Here is an 18618-nt window from a genome sequence, read left to right as displayed (position 1 = left end):
CACACAAACCCAAAAGCGAGGAAACGTTCAAAATCGTGCAACACATCTCAAATCACGCTTTGTTTAATTAGCAGCTATCAAGGTCATTTTAAAGTAGCAGTCCGTTATCAGAGTTAACTACTTTTGTCTGGCAAACCCCGGGCAGCTGCTCAGCTCATTAATAATTCAGCAGCTTCATAACCAGAAATACTATAAGGCAACGCTTTGAAAGGCAATGGCTTCACACAGCTCTCCAGGTAGATGAGCTCTGCATATGCCGATGCTTAAAGCCTTCTCCGAAATATTCTCTTTACTATATAAATCTAATCCTACATTCTTACATGTTTTTATGTATCAGACGTCACACACTAATCCTCTGTCTTGAACACAAATGACGGTACAGGCAAGGTTACCTGGAAATTCATGTTTATTACCGTCTTTACCATATAAATACAACTCTTTGCAAAGATCAATCAAAGTCTTCAGCCTTTGACCGGATTTCAAGTATTGCATTGACGGAAAATTGTATCTTCCTGTAAAACTAGCATTATATTAAGGAGGATAAACCACCCCCTCCAACACGTGGCAAAGAGCAGGCATAGAGGTAAAAACATATTCCAAAATATTACTGTATGTTGAAAATTTGGCACAGCCAGTATAATAGTAGTAGGTGTACTTGCAGAACAGTACAAAAGTACAGTCATACCAGTTACAGTGAAGATGAGCATCCTTCAACTGTATGTGCTGTTGTAGAGTTTTTGTATTGTCAATAAATAAATGGATCAATCAGACAGACACAAAATTATCACTGTCATTATCATTGTCCAGTTTCATTTGTTAAACCTTAAAAGTAAACAAAACATGAAAAACAATCACATTTCATCTTCTCCGGTGGCGTACTCTTTGTTTAGGGGAAAGAAGGTTTTCATTACTGTTGACCACGTCACCACAGGGATATAAATCCCCATGTTTTATCCCTCTTCTCGTCCACCTCTTTTCTTCTCTGCTCTTCCTGCTCCTTTTCCCACCTTCCTCATCCCTCCTCTTCTTCTGTGGAGGAGGTGTGGACTGTGTGGGACTGTGAAGTGCGGACCTGAAGGGGTCGTCAGGGCAAACTTCATCATCAAAGTTCCTCTGGGATCTCCCCAGCAGTCCTCCTTCCCGCTTGGCTTGAGCCTCTTTCCTCAGCCTCTTCACTTCCCGTCTCTCTCTGCGCCTCTCTGGCCATGTCTTCCTCCTGCCAGCCCGGCTACATGTCTCCTGCTTTGTCCTGCCCCTCCCCTGGAACGGCTGATTCTCCTCACTGCTCTCCCCTGTCGGTTCAGAATGCTGCTGGTCTGAGAGAGGCAGGGATCCAACACTCACAAGCTCTGAAAACAGCATTGAAAGAGAAAATTCCCTTCATCACGGTGAGTCTGTATGGCTGAACAACAAGTTAAAGGATGCTATTGTTCATCAATGCACATATTAATATCTTTTATTTCATCAACAGGTGAAATGTAATGTGAAAGGGGGTTGCTCACTGAGACAAACCCACAGAGAATTATCGATGGACTCTTCTCAGCTCTACAGAACATTTTAGCATCAACCCTGTTTTCAATGTACCATTCACCAAAAGAAACAGATAAAGCAGAGCTGAAAACTGGACTTACATGAAGTTGCCAGTTTTATTAGGTACTCCTTGTATAGTGTAGCTACTGAAATTATTGCACACTGTTCACTGAGTGTACATTAAGTGTGTTGAGTAGCCAAACACATGACTTCAAAATGAACTATAATGCTGCTCTGTCAGCTGGATGTAAAGACGTATCTATTTGCTGACGCCTTCACCATAACAGCCTGTTAAGGTAATAATATGTCAATTTTTACAACTTGTTTTGTTGACTCCAGACAAAAATATCTGTAAAACGTAATTTAAGTTACTCTGAAAACATTGTTTTAGCTGACCTCTAGGGTTTTCACCTTGCTGCAGTGATCTACACTGCAGGACCCTGTGACATCACCACTGGGAGTGGTTACACATAATTCTCCAAGATCGCCCTTAATCAACACAAATCAGGCAGTCTGAACACACAGCGACCCTTGCAGGACACATGGACTGAGAAATAATGCAGTAATTGGAAGACCACAAAAAATGTCTTTTAAACTTGCTGCAAATGAGCCAACATCACAGGAGACAAACAACATTATTTGGAGATCAAGATCATCTGCTGGTTCAGGCCCCAGCGCTATAACTTATAAAGTACAAGAAGTGCCCAAAGCTCCTTCAGCAACTGTGGAATCTTAACATCTTTCCAGGTTTTGCAGCATGTCTAAACACATTTTGATCATCAGCCAACTGATGCACAGGGCCTAAAAGATGAAACAGAACCTAACTGGTTAGACTTGAAAAATGCCTGTCGGTGAACTTATTCAAGCAAGTCAAGACAACTATTATGTGTGGAGCTCTTTCAAGATATGGTTTCCGGCGACAGAGGAGCTCTCAGGCAGCACTTCTCAACTGAACAGCTTATTATGCATTGGCAAGATCTTCTTCAAGTTCCATGGGAGGGTCACCAAGAGGCGCAGGAGAGGAAAGCTTCAAAATAACCTCTAGTGCAAGACTGCACAGACAAGCATGGCTGCTCCCAGTCGAGGTTGGTTGCACAGGATTCTCTGCAAATTCTGTTTGGCGATTCCCGACTCCTCTGGGTGTTAATGCAAAGGGGAAGAGGGATGTAATTCAGATGGTGGGGCAGGAAGCAGAGGGAGCTTCTTGCTTGCTACGATTTGGCCGCCACTGTCAACCCATCAACTCGAGGGTCTCACCGTTGAGGGTAAAACCACCCTATGAAAGGTGTGTATCATCTGAAGACATCTGCTCCTGACTAAAGGCTACACTTATCTCATTAATAAGTAACTAGAAATGTGTAGCACCAACTGGTAAATGTTACAATCCCAAAAATGTGAAAGGGGACCCTTGGAATGCTAGATGTGTTTTGCAATCAGCTCAGATTAAATCCCAAATCAACATGGTGAAATGAGCATCGATAAAACCCACTATTTTCTGCAAATGTTGACATCATCGTATGTACAATAACACTGCACATACTATAGGTTTTGTCACCTTTCACTCTTTTCTGCATCCTGGTACGACACTGGAGAATGTCCTTCATGGTGTCATAGTGGCAGACATAGGGTAATGCTGGCGAAGTCCCACCGATCATCCTCCTCTTAGTGCACTCCTGATACCGACAGAGACAGAGACACAGATGTAGGACGGCAGGCTGAGAATAATAGAAAAGGTAAAGGGTGGAGAACGGTGCTGATACAAAAACTATAGTGATTGAGGGAGAGAGGAAAGAGGAAGGGAGGAAGAGTATGTATGTTGTGCAGAGGTATACAGAGGGGAAGAGAAATGCGGAGACACACATGAGACAGCTTAAAGACAAAGACAGACAAAGTAGGACAAAAGATGAAGACATGCAAAGATCAAGCCAAGGAGAGGATAGATGGTAAAAGTAGAAGAATGATTCTTTTCATTAGCCACTTACATAACCATAATGTCCCCTCTCAGAGCAGTTGTAACAATGAACAGGCCTTTTCCTAAGTTTTAGGGCGTGGTCTGTCCGTGGCCTGGGTGGAACCTCACGCTGGACCTGGAAAAAACATTTTTACATGTGCAAAACAGACATAAGTTGATTTCAAATTATAAACCTATACATTCAAACTTTTCCTTTCACCAGCCAATCAAAAGACATGATTAAGACGGTCCTCTGCCTCCACCTCGTTGTTTGGATTATTCCTATACTCTAATTTTGAGGAAAATCATTTAAATCTCAAATCTGTGGTGTTAACGCAGTCAGCCAGAAAGACCTCTTTATGTTTAGAAGCATTATAGATCTTGCTTAAAAGAAGCAGTAAAATCAAAACTTCAACTCACCGTCAAGTGGTACTGTCTCCACGTATCAGGGCAGGCCTGAGGAAAACCCAGGAAACAAAGGAGAAAATGACTCTTTTGAGCAATACAGAAAAAAAGCATTGTGTAATTGCACTGAAGATGAGGAGCTGGTTGCCAAGATCAAACAACTCTTCATAAAAGGGACCCACACACGCCTGAGGCTACAGAATATGTCAACACTGAACTGGGAAATGCTTTTAAAGTTTCCTTCAACCTGGCAAAGCACACTCCAACACAAACACTCACAGGGGCCACACCTGGGGGCTAACAAACAAACTCACATCAGAGAGATGCCCTGCCATACCACAGCGCTGGCAGTGTTGGTTCCACAGCGGGGGTCTTTCACAGGGCCTGAGGCCATGTGAAGGCAGGCCACAGTTGGTGCAGGGGCGGCTCGGACAGTCCCTGTGGATGTGGCCCTGGATCCCACAGAAGACACAGGTGGGGCGTTTCTGCAGACACAGAGACAAATTTTTTTTTTTTTTTACAAGGGGGGTTGCAGTGGGTGTTACGATCTTTTCAGTCAACCTGGAAAAGGCATTTTGTCATTTGTTTCTCAACTTGACAAAATAATTTCCTGTGACAGCACAGCAAGATTTTCAGTGTTTATGCCAAAAGATCCATAATTGGATAGTTCAAAGTATAAAACAGCAGAAAACATGGGGAAGGTGAAATGGATATCAACCAGACTCAATAAGAGATGTTGACAAGCATCTTAGACCAATGGGACAGGAGGGACAGGATGCACCCTGAAAGTGATTTTAATAAGACAGAAATCTGAAAGAATATTATGTGTACAAGAAAAGGGTGGAGGGGTGAGTTCCTTTACCTTGTGGTAGTAGCAGCTTTTGCCAAGGTTTCCTGTCCTGTTGCAGATGTTACAGATCAGAGAACGACCAGGCACAAAATAGCGGAGAGGGAGAGACTGATCAGCACCGTACTAGATTATATGGGAGGCCAAAGACATGAGAGACATTATTTAAAAAGACAGTCTTCTAAGTTTATAATGCTGAGAACATGCTGGTATATTAAATTTCAATTTTCTTTCCTTCTTTTGCACTTTTCTAAATCCAAACTCGGAGCTTATCTTTAATTAGTCTTTACAATAAATGTCCTCAGCAGAGTAAAGTTGCCTTCATTTCAATTTTGTCTTAAAAGTCACCTGCATATATTCTTTCGCTGGCTTTTTTTATGCATGCATATTTATTTGAACATATTTCCTTCTGAATTTGACAATGTAATTAAGCGTTTAAACATTAACTGCCACTCAACACATATTTAAGTCATCTCTCATGCCGTATCCTGAAATTAAAAGTTACCTTGTCTTTCTCTGATACAGCCCAGGTGTCCTCAACTGAGTTCATATTCTGATCTACAATAGAGAGAACGACCAAGGAGAATATTAAGCTTTGTAGACATAAATGTGTTCCATAATTAAAGTTAGAATCGTGTGGTTCTCAAGCAACACATTGTTAAAAAATGGATCAGGAGTTTTTCCCAAGGCGAACAAATTTAGCTCTTCCCAGGTATTCTGTTTCATAAAAGCTGTAGCTCTCTCAGGGCTTAGAGAACTGATGAAAAACACTTGACCTTCCCACAATAACTTTCACTGAGGTGAGAAAAATATAAAACCTCTCTGCTCCAGTGGAGTTGCTGCCTGGCAAGATAAGATGGAGCGGTTTGCAGGGCAGCTCCCCGGTGTGAATATGAGTATCATCATTAATGTGAAGCAGAGCATTTCTGAAAAATGGAGGGCATGCTGAGCAAACTGTCTCTGTTTGACTTTAAAAATAAATTACGCTCCCATGGATTCACAGACATCTCTGTGCCTGTGTAGTGTTTTTGCATGAAAATACCTGTACAGAACTCTGTGAACACATCTTTATCTTTCTGTATTTTTCTGTCAATATCTCCGCTGTGCCATGAAATATTACTGCTCACTGATTGTGCTCAAAAGGGCTTTTTGTTTTCTAGAGGGAAAGAAGAAAAACAGAAAGTCCTGAAGGAGCAACATCAGTGTAACCTGTTTTGTTTGCAAGTATATTTAACATCACCTTTTATCTCTGAGATTAACTGGAAAGATTGTGTATTCATTGTTTTACGGCAGCAATCTCAAAAAACTGGGGCCCAGTTCAAAGCTGTGGCCATTTCAACTAAAATCCCAATTATTAAAATCCTTCCTTTAATCATTATTACCTGATTTTAACTGAAAACATGCATCTTTAACTCTCCCATTGTTCTACACTGTATTTAAACAGAAGCAAGCAGTGATATGCCTTGAATTTCTGGGCCCTGTTGTTTTACTGTATTCCCCTTTGTATTGTCATGCCTCTGGCTATCAGCTGTATATCGCTTACTTATACTTACCTGAGTGCACAACAGAGTGCACGCTTGCCTAATCTCATAGTGGCATGCAAATAAGTTTGCAAAGTGTCTCATTTAATCACAAGTACACATAAATCATATTCAAATGCAGCTCAAACTATACCCATGGGTCAGACATACATACCCATCAAATTCAGAAGTGAAGCTGTGCAGTTGTAGCCTTGATACTGTAACCAGCTGAGCCCAGATACAGATTTCAGACATGCTGTGGAATTTGACTGTTCATGTTTGATTCTTTCTTATTCTTCAGCACATGCAGCTGGACACTCCCGGACATATCCCTCACATTTCTGAATCCCACAAAGCAATTTAAACTACAATAAAAACAATTTCTTTGCACCAGTAGTAGGACTGTCGAGACAGGATAACAGACAGCAGCACAGTGTTATCCCACAGTGAGATCAAGAATAGTCTAACCTTCATCTCCAGAGTCATCCTCAGAGCTGTTCCAGTAGCTCAGGTTGAGCCGGATGCTTGAATCTCCCACCTGCTCCTCTCTTCCCAGGATCATCCACTCCTCGATGGGCTGGACACTGTCCTCCTCCTCCTGCGCCTCCTGTAAATCCAAACTGGAAGTCGGACTCGGGCTTCTGTCCCGCAGCAGACGTCTGGAGGGGATGTTGAATGCCAGGAGGAGTGGGGGAGAGCTTTCCCCGCTGAGCCGTGAAGCTTGTTTATTACAGCTGCTGTGGCTTTTCTGCTGTTTGAACTTGATCTCCCCTTCAACTTCTGAACTACTCACGTCTTCAATAAAGAAGAGGTCGTCTTTGCCGCCTTCCTTATCATCAGCATCTTCATTTTCCTTAGTATAGTCCATAATAGAACCTGTGAAAGAACAGCTGAACAGTACCACCCAACGACGGCTCACCGAACTGCCAAGCAGTGGTGGCTAATAGCTTTTTATTTTTCAAACTTTTTATGCGTTAATCAATGGTACTGAGCAGAGATTAAATCGCCTGGTTTCAATATTTATTTCTAAAACGCGTACCTATAAGGTTTGTATGTAAACATTCACAACATGCTGGCACGTGGGTTAACATCAGGCTAATGACGGTATGCTAACGCTAAATAACGTTAGCGCTGAAGTAGCTAAGACCGTCATATAGCTAAATTACTGAAGACAAACCAAGTGAAAGAAAGTCTATAGAGGCACTTCCCAGGCGCTTACCGGTTTTAGTTCACTTTACGTCTGTTGTGACTTCACGTAATACTTAATACTAATTCTTCCCTCCACACATATGAAAGGCTTGTTAATTCCGTTCTTGTTTACATGGCCGAAGCGCTTCAGCCGTGTTTCCGGGAGTTTAAATGTTGGACAACCAAAACTGATTCCAGCGTTTAATAACACAGTTTGGCTACCAGTTTAATTGGAAAGCGCAGGAGTGGACCTGGTAATGAACAGTTTTGAATCATCAGTTGTAACATGGTAGTTATATGGTAAAGTAAAATGATTCTTCTACAGCAGAAACCTCATAAATGGCTGTAAGTTAATTTCTTTCTGTACAGTTTGCTGTCAACAGCTGGCAGCAATAGGCTACATGGGGCTGTTCCAAGAGCAACGATTTCCAGTCAGTCTGCGAAGCAAACGGTAACTTCAGATGAAACATAAACGCATAAACGCTTTTTATTACATTTTATTTTCCTTGTTTTTATTGTTTTATCACAAGTGCAGCACTTTGTGTTGCATCTGCATGGATTGTGTCATAAAGGCCTATACACAGTTTATTATTATTATTATTATTATTATTACTTGTGATATTCCCTCATTGGCCAAAATGCTACGGTCATAATGCCTAAGTCCGCACAATTGTGTATAATTGAACAATTAACTGAATGAAGAATATATATATATATATATATATATATATATATATATATATATATATATATATATATATATATATATATATATATATATATATATATATATATATAGTGGGTTTTTTGTTTTGTTGTGTTTTTTACTGATGCTTCTTTTTACACTATCCCCTTTGCTGCTGTTACACAATTATAGTTACACAATTTCACCGCTGTGGGATGAATAAATTATGATCAGACCGTATCCTATCTTATCCTGTCCTGTCTTATCTTATCTTGACTTTAAAGCAGAGATAATGGAGCGCGTGCACCTGTGCGTGTGCGTCCAATCAAAGGCTCGTGCCGCTGTCCACCGCTCCAGCGCAGAAGGCAGACTGCTGTCACTCCGCACCGCAAACAAAAATATACAGAAGAAAACAGCAGTGCTTATTTTTTCAGTTTTCCCTTTGATTGAGTTGGAAATGTCTTTGGTCCTCCAAAGACGCCACTCTTTGTGCCAAGCGACGTCTAGAAGTTATCAGGACTACAGACTGGTTTTAGAGTCAGACAACAGTCTGTGATGGACGTGCGCTATGGGCAGGTGCCTCTCACCGTTACGCACAGTAAGTAATGATGTTTCTCATTGAATTAAAGTTTTCAGTTGCCAGCTGTACGCACAGTGAGTGCCCGTGCATTACATTACGCCTGCATGCAGCCATGCCTCTTCATCTGTGTGTCTTTGATCCGCTCCGGCGCTTAGGGCACGGCGGGGTGAACCAGCTCGGCGGTGTCTTCATTAACGGGCGCCCGTTACCGCACGTGGTGAGACAGCGCATCGTGGAGCTCGCTCACCGGGGCGTGCGTCCCTGCGAGATCTCCCGCCGGCTGCGCGTGAGTCACGGCTGTGTCAGCAAAATACTGGCCAGGTAAAGGGACTGCTTGGTCATTTATTTAGATCATTTAATAATTCCTAATGAATTTGTAGACAGGGTTTTCTGCAACGAAGCAGATTTTGGGTAAATATATAGTAACTCCAATCTGTATTGAACTTTTCAAAAAAAAAAAAAAAGTTTCATATGTTAACAGTGTTACCAACTGAAAACCAAAGAACATGTTAAAATGTTCATAGGTCGTTTGGAAATGCATATAGACTAATGCCTATGCCTAAATGCATTAGGCCTATGTCTAATTTCATGCAGTGTAATCGTTGACTATCCATGTGTAAATCATCTCCACTTTTATTTAATATATGTAATATGTGTGTGGACATCTCAGGATGTATTATTCGAAAATTAACTTCTTTTTAATATAAATGAATAAGATCATCAAGATCATGTGATTTTTCTATAGTGCTGCTGTGCTTTCTCTGACATTATTTCAACTTCTATGTGAATCAGGTAAATTTGGGTAAAATGTTAGCCCTCCTGACAGATATCAATGTTGTGAATTCAGATACAATGAGACAGGAAGCATCAAGCCAGGGCTGATTGGAGGCTCTAAGCCCAAAGTGGCCACTCCCAGAGTTGTGCAAACGATCCTGAATCTGAAACACAACAACCCCACCATGTTCGCCTGGGAGATCCGAGACAGGCTGCTGCTGGAGCGAGTGTGTGACCACGACAGCGTGCCCAGCATCAGCTCCATCAACAGGTATAGACAACGACATGTATGTGTGTGCTGGACAGCGCAGATCATGACAGTGAGCGTTGAGTGAGATCCCTCTGTCTTTACAGGATCATCAGAAACAAAGCACAGGCTGAGTCTTGTGAAGTTGGTGAGTCGCTTCTACTCTCTCTTGATCCGTCTATCTCTAATGTTTCCTGACACTGACCTATGACCTCCGGCAGTGTCATCGGCATCATCTGTTGCCATAGGAACATCCTATTGCTCTGAATCCACCTATTCCATCAGCGGAATTCTGGGAATCAGGAAATGCAGCAGCAAACATAAGGAAGGTAATATAGTCTGTGTGTGTGATCAGTGTGTGTGTGTGTGTGTGTGTGTGTGTGTGTGTGTGTGTGTGTGTGTGTGTGTGTGTGAGCGCACAGGTATAAATAATAAGGATTAATTCATTTATCTAACTTTGTAATTAAACAGAACTTTTGCATTGAATTAAATAGTCACAATCTCTGTCTCGGTTGCAAACTATCAGTACTGGCAGTTGGGATACAGGAAATCATTTTAATTTATAGTTTATATATATATTATATGGGCCTATCAAAGGAATGATACATGATCTTGCTTTTTGACATTACTGCTACTGTCTCTTTGAAATTTGGACAAATTCTTTATTTTACTTTCCATGCTGCTTTTACATTCATACATTTTACATTGAAGAGCAAGAGTGCCCTTGAACATCACACTCAAAAACCAAGCAAATCTGACCTACGTACAGATATCTTTGACTATAATATAATTTATTCTGTCACTTTTCTTGTGTGGACACACTGATAATGTAAATTAGTAAATTAAACTAGTATGCTGTGCAGTTTTCCTGCAGCAGGCATCTAGAAGCCACTGGAAATACTGTAGGTGTGATGTTTGTTCCTTCATTTAAAAAAGAAATGTATTTTTTAGTCAATCAATACAATCTTCATATTCGATTTTCTATACTTCAGAAAGGGTGAAGTGATTCTACATCCGCCCTTTTCTGTTCCATTCTTTCAAAAGCATTTTCTCATATCAAGAAAGTTCAAATTGCACAAAAAGAAATGGCCCACTGGCAATTCTATCCCTGTGTTTTAAAAACAAAATGTGAGACTCCACTCCAGATTAAGCATGTTGTGTGGACGGATGCATTTGCAGAGCAGACGCACAGATTAGAGTGGATTCTCTGTGGTGCCTGACCACACAGCAGACTGATGGGTAAAGCCGGTGGTCTTGTGTTAATATTATTCTGACTGCAACAACCTCCGCAGCAGGAGATCCACCTCACCGCCCCAGGCTTCTGTCCTCTCAGCCAGCAGGCTCTCCGCTCCTTCCTGCCTCCCCCTCACCTCAGCCTCTCATTACAGGCCCGCTTACACCTCCACTCCTCCATCACTGCAACCATTAGAAAAAGAGATAAATTTGCACACTTGCAGCTGGGAACACAAACATGCATGTACTTTTTCATCCTACTAATTAGAGCAGGTGACAGCTTCAGTAGAGGGATGGCGGTAGGAAGAGAAATAAAAGTGAACCTGCTGAAGGAGATGTTTTGTTTTTCAGGAGGAGGCGTCTCCTGCTGCCATGAACAGCCATGTTCCTGTAATGACACCTGGGGATGGTCTGATCCCTGCCTGACCTCTTTCTCCAGCCTCACCTTTTACCCCAGCCTGCCAGCTAATAATCATAATCCAGACCTTTTAGGTCAGTTGGCATCAGAATATGATTATGTTTAATATGAGTTCAGCTTTAATGTCTTCCTCAAAGGGTTTTCTCTCATCTGTCCTCTTGTTTAGGGCCTCTGTGTCATTACAGCTGAGCAGGGCCGGAAAAGGCATCATAAGAACGAACATCCACCCCTCAGCGCCAAAAACTTCAAAACTGGAATGACTGAAATGTTGAAATAAAACTGAAACAACATATCGCCTCTTGTGTTTTATTTACATAATTTACAGTCAGATGTACATGCTGTTGTTTCAGAGGCTTAACAGAGCTTCATCAGTCCACATTATCCCCCATCCCTGTCACCCCTGTGGCCATTTCCCCCTCAGTCAGTGGCTGAGGGAGAGCATCATTAGGGGCCTTGTGATGGAGAGCAGTGACTGTCTTCTGTGCTTAGTGTGCGTCTCCCTGGCCTCTCCTCCAGCATGAGGGATTAAAGGAGGAGATGGGAGATGCTAGAGGGACCAGCAGGGTTAAAGAATACTGCTGAGAAAGAAATTTGTGGTCAGCAGTGTGGCATCAGTCTATAGGAGGCATGTAGAGAACAGGCAAATGTTTTTACAGCGTGAGCACATGCATAAGCACACGTATTGTACATTTACAACAATAGGAGACTGCTGGAGATGTTTTTGCATACAAATACAAAAACACCCTCCATCTTCAGATTCTCTGTTTGAATAAGAAAAAACTTTATCAGAAAAAATAACTTTGTACCCAATTGTGCAACTGCCATCGCTCAGATCCCTCCCACCCCTCCTATATGGAGGATTTACCAGCCTGCTGTCCTGCAGAAAGCACTGGAGCATACAGCCACGACTACAGACTCTGCAACAGCTTCTTCCCTCAGGCAGTCAGGCTCCTCACCACCCTGCTGCCTCCTCTCTGCCCCTGGTGCTGACCCACCACTCACCCACCCACCCCCAGGACAAAGTACAAACTTTTAAATTCATTGCTATGATTAGAAAAACTATCTGTGTTTAAAACAGTTAAAAGTTTACATACTTTTCCTGTACTACTTTACACTTTACACTCTGTCTTAGTATTGTATTGTATTGTATTGTATTGTATTGTATTGTATTGTATTGTATTGTATTGTATTGTATTGTATGTATTGTATGTATTGTTTTTGCACCGCAGTCTACAGCTCTTGCACTTTTCTATCTTATCTCTATCTTATGCACAGATTTGTTTAGCTTATGTCTTTACATTTGTTTTATGTTGCATATTTATGTCTTGCAGTCTAACGTCCCTGTTCACTGCTGCAACATAGGCTCCTCAGAGGCAGCATTTCATCTCAAATGTATACTTGTATATGCTTGGGTTGACAATGAAGACAAAAGGCAGAGGGAAAAAGGGTGTACGTTATGGGCAAAAACAAGTTTTTACTGTTTACTGATACATCCTAAAGAGCAATTGTTAACATAGTTTCTCCTGCTGAACATTATCAAGTCTAACAGAAGCTTGCATCAACAGGGGGCAGTAGTTGCCAGTACTTTGGTTACAGGCAACACAAGCTGCAAGTTAGCGCAGAGCCTTGAGTTTCAAGCTGCAACTCGTTAAGACAACCCGTAAAGACAAGATATTAGACTTTACAAGAACAAAGCTGAAGTGGCTGCTCACCCTCCAGCGAACTCCCTGCACTGAGCTGTTTTTAGTTTTGTACAGTCAATTCTCCAGTGGACATCACGAGAGGGCTGCACGGTGGCGCAGCAGGTAGTGCGGGTGCCTCACAGCAAGAAGGTTGCCGGTTCGATCCCCGGGTCAGGCGGGGCCTTTCTGTGTGAAGTTTGCATGTTCTTCCCGTGCATGCGTGGGTTCTCTCCGGGTACTCCGGCTTCCTCCCACAGACCAAAAACATGCTCATTAGGTTAATTGATGACTCTAAATTGTCCGTAGGTGTGAGTGTGAGTGTGAATGTTTGTCTGTCTTTGCATGTGGCCCTGCAATCGGCTGGCGACCGGTTCAGGGTGTACCCCGCCTCTCGCCCATTGTAGCTGGGATAGGCTCCAGCCCCCCGCAACCCCGAAAGGGATAGGCGGTATAGATAATGGATGGATGGATGGACATCACGAGACAAGCTGTTGCTAGGGGAGCCCTTGTTTTTGGTGTAGAAAACAAATCCAACAGGGACCTGACCTGACCGAAGACATCAGGCTGCATTCTGTGACATAACACGAGCCAGTCCTATAGATGCCTTAAAGAGTGCATAAATCTGAGAATATAACGTGAATGATGAAAACATGACTAAATCCTTGGTTGTTTTGGTTAAGTCAGTCACTTTCTCTTATCCAAAGCCAGGTTTCTGCTGCATGCAGTGCAGCCTCCTCACATAATAATGGAGATATTGCTAAATTTAAACGACTCTGTACAGTGAAAAACACTTGTTTTTGAATTAGCCAGTGTGTTTTTCATGTTACGTGGCTACATAGGATATATATTGTGAAACCAGATTAATCATACGTTTGAGGCTGAGAATGAAAGGAATTAAAAGAAACAATGCACAGGGTGTGGACTGCAAGCCGTCAGGTTACTGAGCAAATATTTCTGAGTCATTCCTCCACACAGGTATTTGCAGAACACTTTTGCAAATGAGGACACTTTAAAATCTAGAAGTTGCATGTAAAAACTTGCTGTCAGCTGTTGTCTGGAAAGTACTTAAAAGTGGCAGGTTAACAGGCTGATATGTTGGCTAGGAAATTTATTCCATGTTATTCCATTTGTGTCCCATTTTCCCTCCTTGAAACGATATACATTTTTAAACAAATATTACAGGAGAAAGAAGACACAGGCCTGCTGTAAACCCACTACTGTATGTATTTATGTTTAATACTACCAGAGATTTCATGTTTTATTCCTGTTTGAAGGTGAATAAATGTACACTGCACATTGGCTAATTTCAATCCAAAAAGAATTAAGGAATAATAAATGAGGTGAAGGTCTGAGATGGCACAGAAGCACCAGCTGGGAGGGACAGCTCTGCCTCAGCCAGCAGCCTGCTGTTAGTTTCACTTTGCTGTTGGCACACAGTGGATAAACTTGCTCAGTCACTCAGTCACTGCTGGACGATCCACAGCAATATCAATGTGCAGCCGCTGTCCAGCCTCCTCTCTCAGCGACCTGAGGGACTCTGATGACGCTGATGACGATGATCTTTGTCTACATGATGAGCTGAAGGACTACCGTCGATTGGCTCACATCATTAGCATCTGCAGGGAGTATGAACGGGCAGCAGAGGGCAATTTCTTTTCACAAGTTTCACAGGTAAGATGATATAAAAGGTTTCTGCTGCTGTTTGTTTGTTGGCAGCTGTATGGTGGTTGCTCCGTGCAGTTGTTTGGAGATCAAATATAGCTTTATGGCTTAAAGAGTGCTGGTGGTGTTGCAACTAATAGGCTGCACTCCAGTGCTGATGTTGGTATCAGAACAGGCTTCTTGGTGGTGACTGTCACCAGAAGGTTATGAACACTGAGGACGGCAGCTACTATTAATACATTATACTCCAGTTTTACAAGGCTTTAATCATAATAATAGTAGTAAAATAGTTTGAGTTTTGAATCAGTAGTGGATCATGTTAAAGCAACTAGATCGCATTAATTAAAATGAACATGACATTGATGAATCAACCCAGACATTTCAAAACAAGCTCAAATAAATGGCTGATGATTTATTAGGCTACGCCCCTGTACACATATGCTCTAGTTATATGTTTCTATTAATAATGTTATTATTTATCTATTCACTTATTGTCATTGTAAAGATCTTGTACACAAGCTATCTGCTAATATTGTTTTCTTATTCACTTTATTACACCTATCATTATTGACATACGTAATATGCATAAGAACAATCTAAATTAAAATGATCTACATGTCTCTTGGTATAAATACACTGTAGGCTGAACCATGGAGAAGGAACAGGCATGGTGAGAAATGGCTGCTGATGACCTGTGTGCTATTATTCCTCCTGGCATTCACTTTCCTCAGTAAGTGACAAGACTGGACGTTTATCATGAATGTGTGCTGAGTGAAAGAAGTTCACAGCTGAATTTTCTCAATGTGCAACAACTTAGGGAAGAGCTCAACGTTCATTTGGAAAAGTTAGTGAAGTGACTTTTAAGATGTGAATTAAAAGCTATATGCCTCTTTGATAGCAATGTTTTCTACTGTAGGAAGAACACAAGTAAAAGCTCCTGAATATGCTTAGACATGCTTGTAATGATTTTAACAAGGCATTAACATGGGAGATCGTAGAGTCAACCAAAACCTGCATACATGTTTTAAATGTTGGAAAAAGACTTCTGCTGTCCCAGCAGCTCATGAACCACAGGCAGAGTGACTCTTCTTCATTTCTTCTGGACATTTTGATGATGTGAATTATAAATGAGCTTACTCAGAGGAGGTAGGATGAAGGTGATTCCAGTAGGCCCGGGCTGTTAATCCATCAAATATCTCTTAGTTGACATCCACGCGTTAGGAACTCATCACTGTATATTATTTGGAAATTTAAGTAAAAGTTATTTATATGATTTCAAAATATATTTAAATAGTGCAGAAAAAAAAAGATAAGAATGGCCATGTGTTAAGCTTTCGCTTTGAAAATTTGACTAGACTCAAAAATGCAGAGGGGCAGTGAGGAAAAAGAAAACAGTTTATTAACAAAAACACTCAAACTTAAGGTGAACTCCTGGTGAGCCGTTTAGAGAAAACTGGGAGTAGAAGCAGAGCGGGATAACTTAGGCTTGCAGGCACTGGGAAGAGAAATAACACTGTGAAAGACCAAAATCCATCATCAGGACAAAGTGGCCACCAGTGGTGAAGAAAGCCAGGCTTACATCCTGCTGGTCTGATGAGCCTGATGCACAGGTACACAGGTGATTAGGCAGGAGACAGCAGAGAGACAGACAGTTTGTTGAATGTTTATTTTTTCAATTTTATGCATTTATTTATTGTTTTATTGTCTTTTTCCTGCTAAAGTGGGATCAGTTGCAAAGGAAGGCACTGATGTTCAAGACTATGTAAGTCCACATTAACCCAAATTCTCTGTAAAGCAGTCACAGCTTCTTGATATCAGATATCAAAAACACTCTCTCTTCATGTCTTTGTGTCTTTTAGGATGCTGACGTCTTTCCTCCATCCGCAGCTTTGTGGTTGTTGGGATGTCTGCTGTTCAGGGCTGTTTGGTTGCTCCTGCGCCTCCTCCAGATGTTCCTCTGGCTGATCAAATGCATGCTGTGGTTCATCTCTATTTCTGTGTCCCCACTGTGTCACAGTTTGTCGGTCCTTCTGTCCTGTCTTCTTCTGCTGCTGCACTACACGTGTGATGCGGTGTTTTTTGCAACCACCAGTCCTGTGTACGTTTATGGCATGCTTCTCAGCGTTTTCACTTCAGTGCTCTTCTTCACCAGGTGACAGCAAAACATGAAATAGATCATTCATATAGATAAATATAGTGAACTGTATATATTATGTATACAGTGAATTGCTGGGTAATATTGCATGTTAAAGCTTGGGCACCATCAACAGGCTTTAAAGCAGATGCACCATTGCTCAGTTTGAGAAACTCAGGGGTTTTGCAGCTACAGCTATGCTTGGTCTGGTATGACCAGTAGCTTATGGTGGCTAACGTTAGCTAATGTTGGCAAACATTAGATAGATATGGCTCTAACTGATATTACTGAGTCAGTTTACAGCATGACTTTTCTCTACTTGTGCAACTGTTACACTAAGTTTAAGCATTTCACTACATTTCGTGACCACAGCAGCTGCTCTATACTGTATTTTTAACAACTGTTAAATCATTCAAGAGGGCTTCAGAATTATAGGTTTATATCTACAAATGTAGTAATTTATTGTGGCGATACATTTATTTATGATGAATGATGTGTGATTAAACAATAATATATATAAGAAAAACAACATTTCTTTGATATTCTTAGGAATTTAATCGACATTTTTTAAGTCACAACCCCTAACAGGACCAGAGTGGGTTAAATTCATGTGTCTTTGTACTGGATGTGTCTTTATAAAGACACTGTAGCTCATATGTCACAACCCACAACCCAGACACAACCCAGTCGTGCATTTGGGTTCAAATGCACGACTCCAGAAACAAAGTACAAATTAACACTCTTTAATGACAAAGTATCAACAGAAAATCACTCCACAGAGGAAAATATCAAACTACACAAAATAAAGGAATCACTCATGAAGAAGAGAAAAACAGCAACAAAAAAAGCGACTCAGGCTATGGAATAAGGTAAGACAAAGTATCAAAATAACTAAAGGAAGGACTAAGGCAATGGCAAGACAAAGTATCAAAATACAAAACCTGACATGAAACGTGACTTGGGCTGGCATGGTTCTCTGACTTAACAAGGCAAGACGAACTGGCACAGAACAAAGGGAGACACAGACAATATATACCCACACACACACACACCAGGTAATGGGAAACAGGTGGAAACAATCAGGACTGGGCAGACAATCAGACAAGAGGAAGACACACAAGGGAAGGGGCAAGTTACCTGAAACGAGAGGAGAGTGGGATGTCAAAATAAAAGCCACGAGACAACATAGACACAAGACAAAACTAAACATAACTTAACATAACTTTCTAGACATAACATCATAAAGTTGGAATAAAATATTTTTTGATTTCTTGATTGTGACCATGTGATTCATTCTTGACAGATAAAGTGTATATCTTCATAATGTACATAATGATTACACGACATAATGTAATCATTACACCAGTTCAAAAATGATGACTGATGCATTTAAATAGGAATAAACTGAGAATTGTGTCTGAAAACCAAATTATTCCAACTTTACAAGCAACAGTGTATTTATAACATGAAAAAAACATGAAAAAGCTCTTTGAATGTATCGTCATCATGTTGATATTCAGCTCTGAATCAACACACGCCATGTGCTAGTGGAAATAATTTATCTGGCCTGTGTGTGTGTGTGTGTGTGTGTGTGTGTGTGTGTGTGTGTGTGTGTGTGTGTGTGTGTGTGTGTGTGTGTGTGTGTGTGTGTGTGTGCTCGCAGACACACTTTGCATGCTTCATTGCCTCTGAGTGTGTAGCGTAAGCCCAGGTTCAAAGTACAAAAGAGAACTTTTATGTGGGATATTTTATACTAACTACT

General features: G+C 41.3%; 2 protein-coding genes across 4 annotated transcripts; one reads left to right on the top strand and one right to left on the bottom strand.

The window, feature by feature from the left end:
• Window positions 1-390: 390 nt before the first annotated feature.
• Window positions 391-7594, bottom strand: LOC139331328 (zinc finger CCHC domain-containing protein 7-like). 3 transcript variants are annotated; one of them, XM_070962752.1, is made up of 9 exons: window positions 7473-7594; window positions 6722-7129; window positions 5239-5291; window positions 4749-4859; window positions 4201-4371; window positions 3902-3937; window positions 3513-3617; window positions 3086-3203; window positions 391-1349 (listed from the first exon to the last, which is right to left on the bottom strand). In XM_070962752.1, exons 2-9 carry the CDS (start codon window positions 7119-7121, stop codon window positions 859-861), a joined length of 1485 nt encoding a protein of 494 aa, XP_070818853.1. In that variant the 5' UTR covers window positions 7122-7129; window positions 7473-7594; the 3' UTR covers window positions 391-858. The 3 variants fall into 3 exon arrangements, with proteins under 3 accessions (XP_070818853.1, XP_070818852.1, XP_070818854.1); XM_070962751.1 differs by having other exon boundaries at window positions 6722-7594; XM_070962753.1 differs by lacking the exon at window positions 7473-7594 and having other exon boundaries at window positions 797-1316; window positions 6722-7248.
• A 1087-nt stretch (window positions 7595-8681) lies between these two features.
• LOC139330953 (paired box protein Pax-5-like) lies at window positions 8682-12368 on the top strand. The gene is made up of 6 exons (XM_070962187.1): window positions 8682-8724; window positions 8862-9027; window positions 9554-9751; window positions 9835-9899; window positions 9940-10056; window positions 12211-12368. Exons 1-6 carry the CDS (start codon window positions 8682-8684, stop codon window positions 12366-12368), a joined length of 747 nt encoding a protein of 248 aa, XP_070818288.1.
• The last annotated feature ends 6250 nt before the right edge of the window (window positions 12369-18618 follow it).

Source organism: Chaetodon trifascialis, chromosome 5 (genome assembly GCF_039877785.1).
Source record: "Chaetodon trifascialis isolate fChaTrf1 chromosome 5, fChaTrf1.hap1, whole genome shotgun sequence".
Lineage (NCBI taxonomy): Eukaryota > Metazoa > Chordata > Actinopteri > Chaetodontiformes > Chaetodontidae > Chaetodon > Chaetodon trifascialis.
Note: the sequence above shows the minus strand (reverse complement) of the source record. Positions and strands in the feature narration are given on the sequence as shown.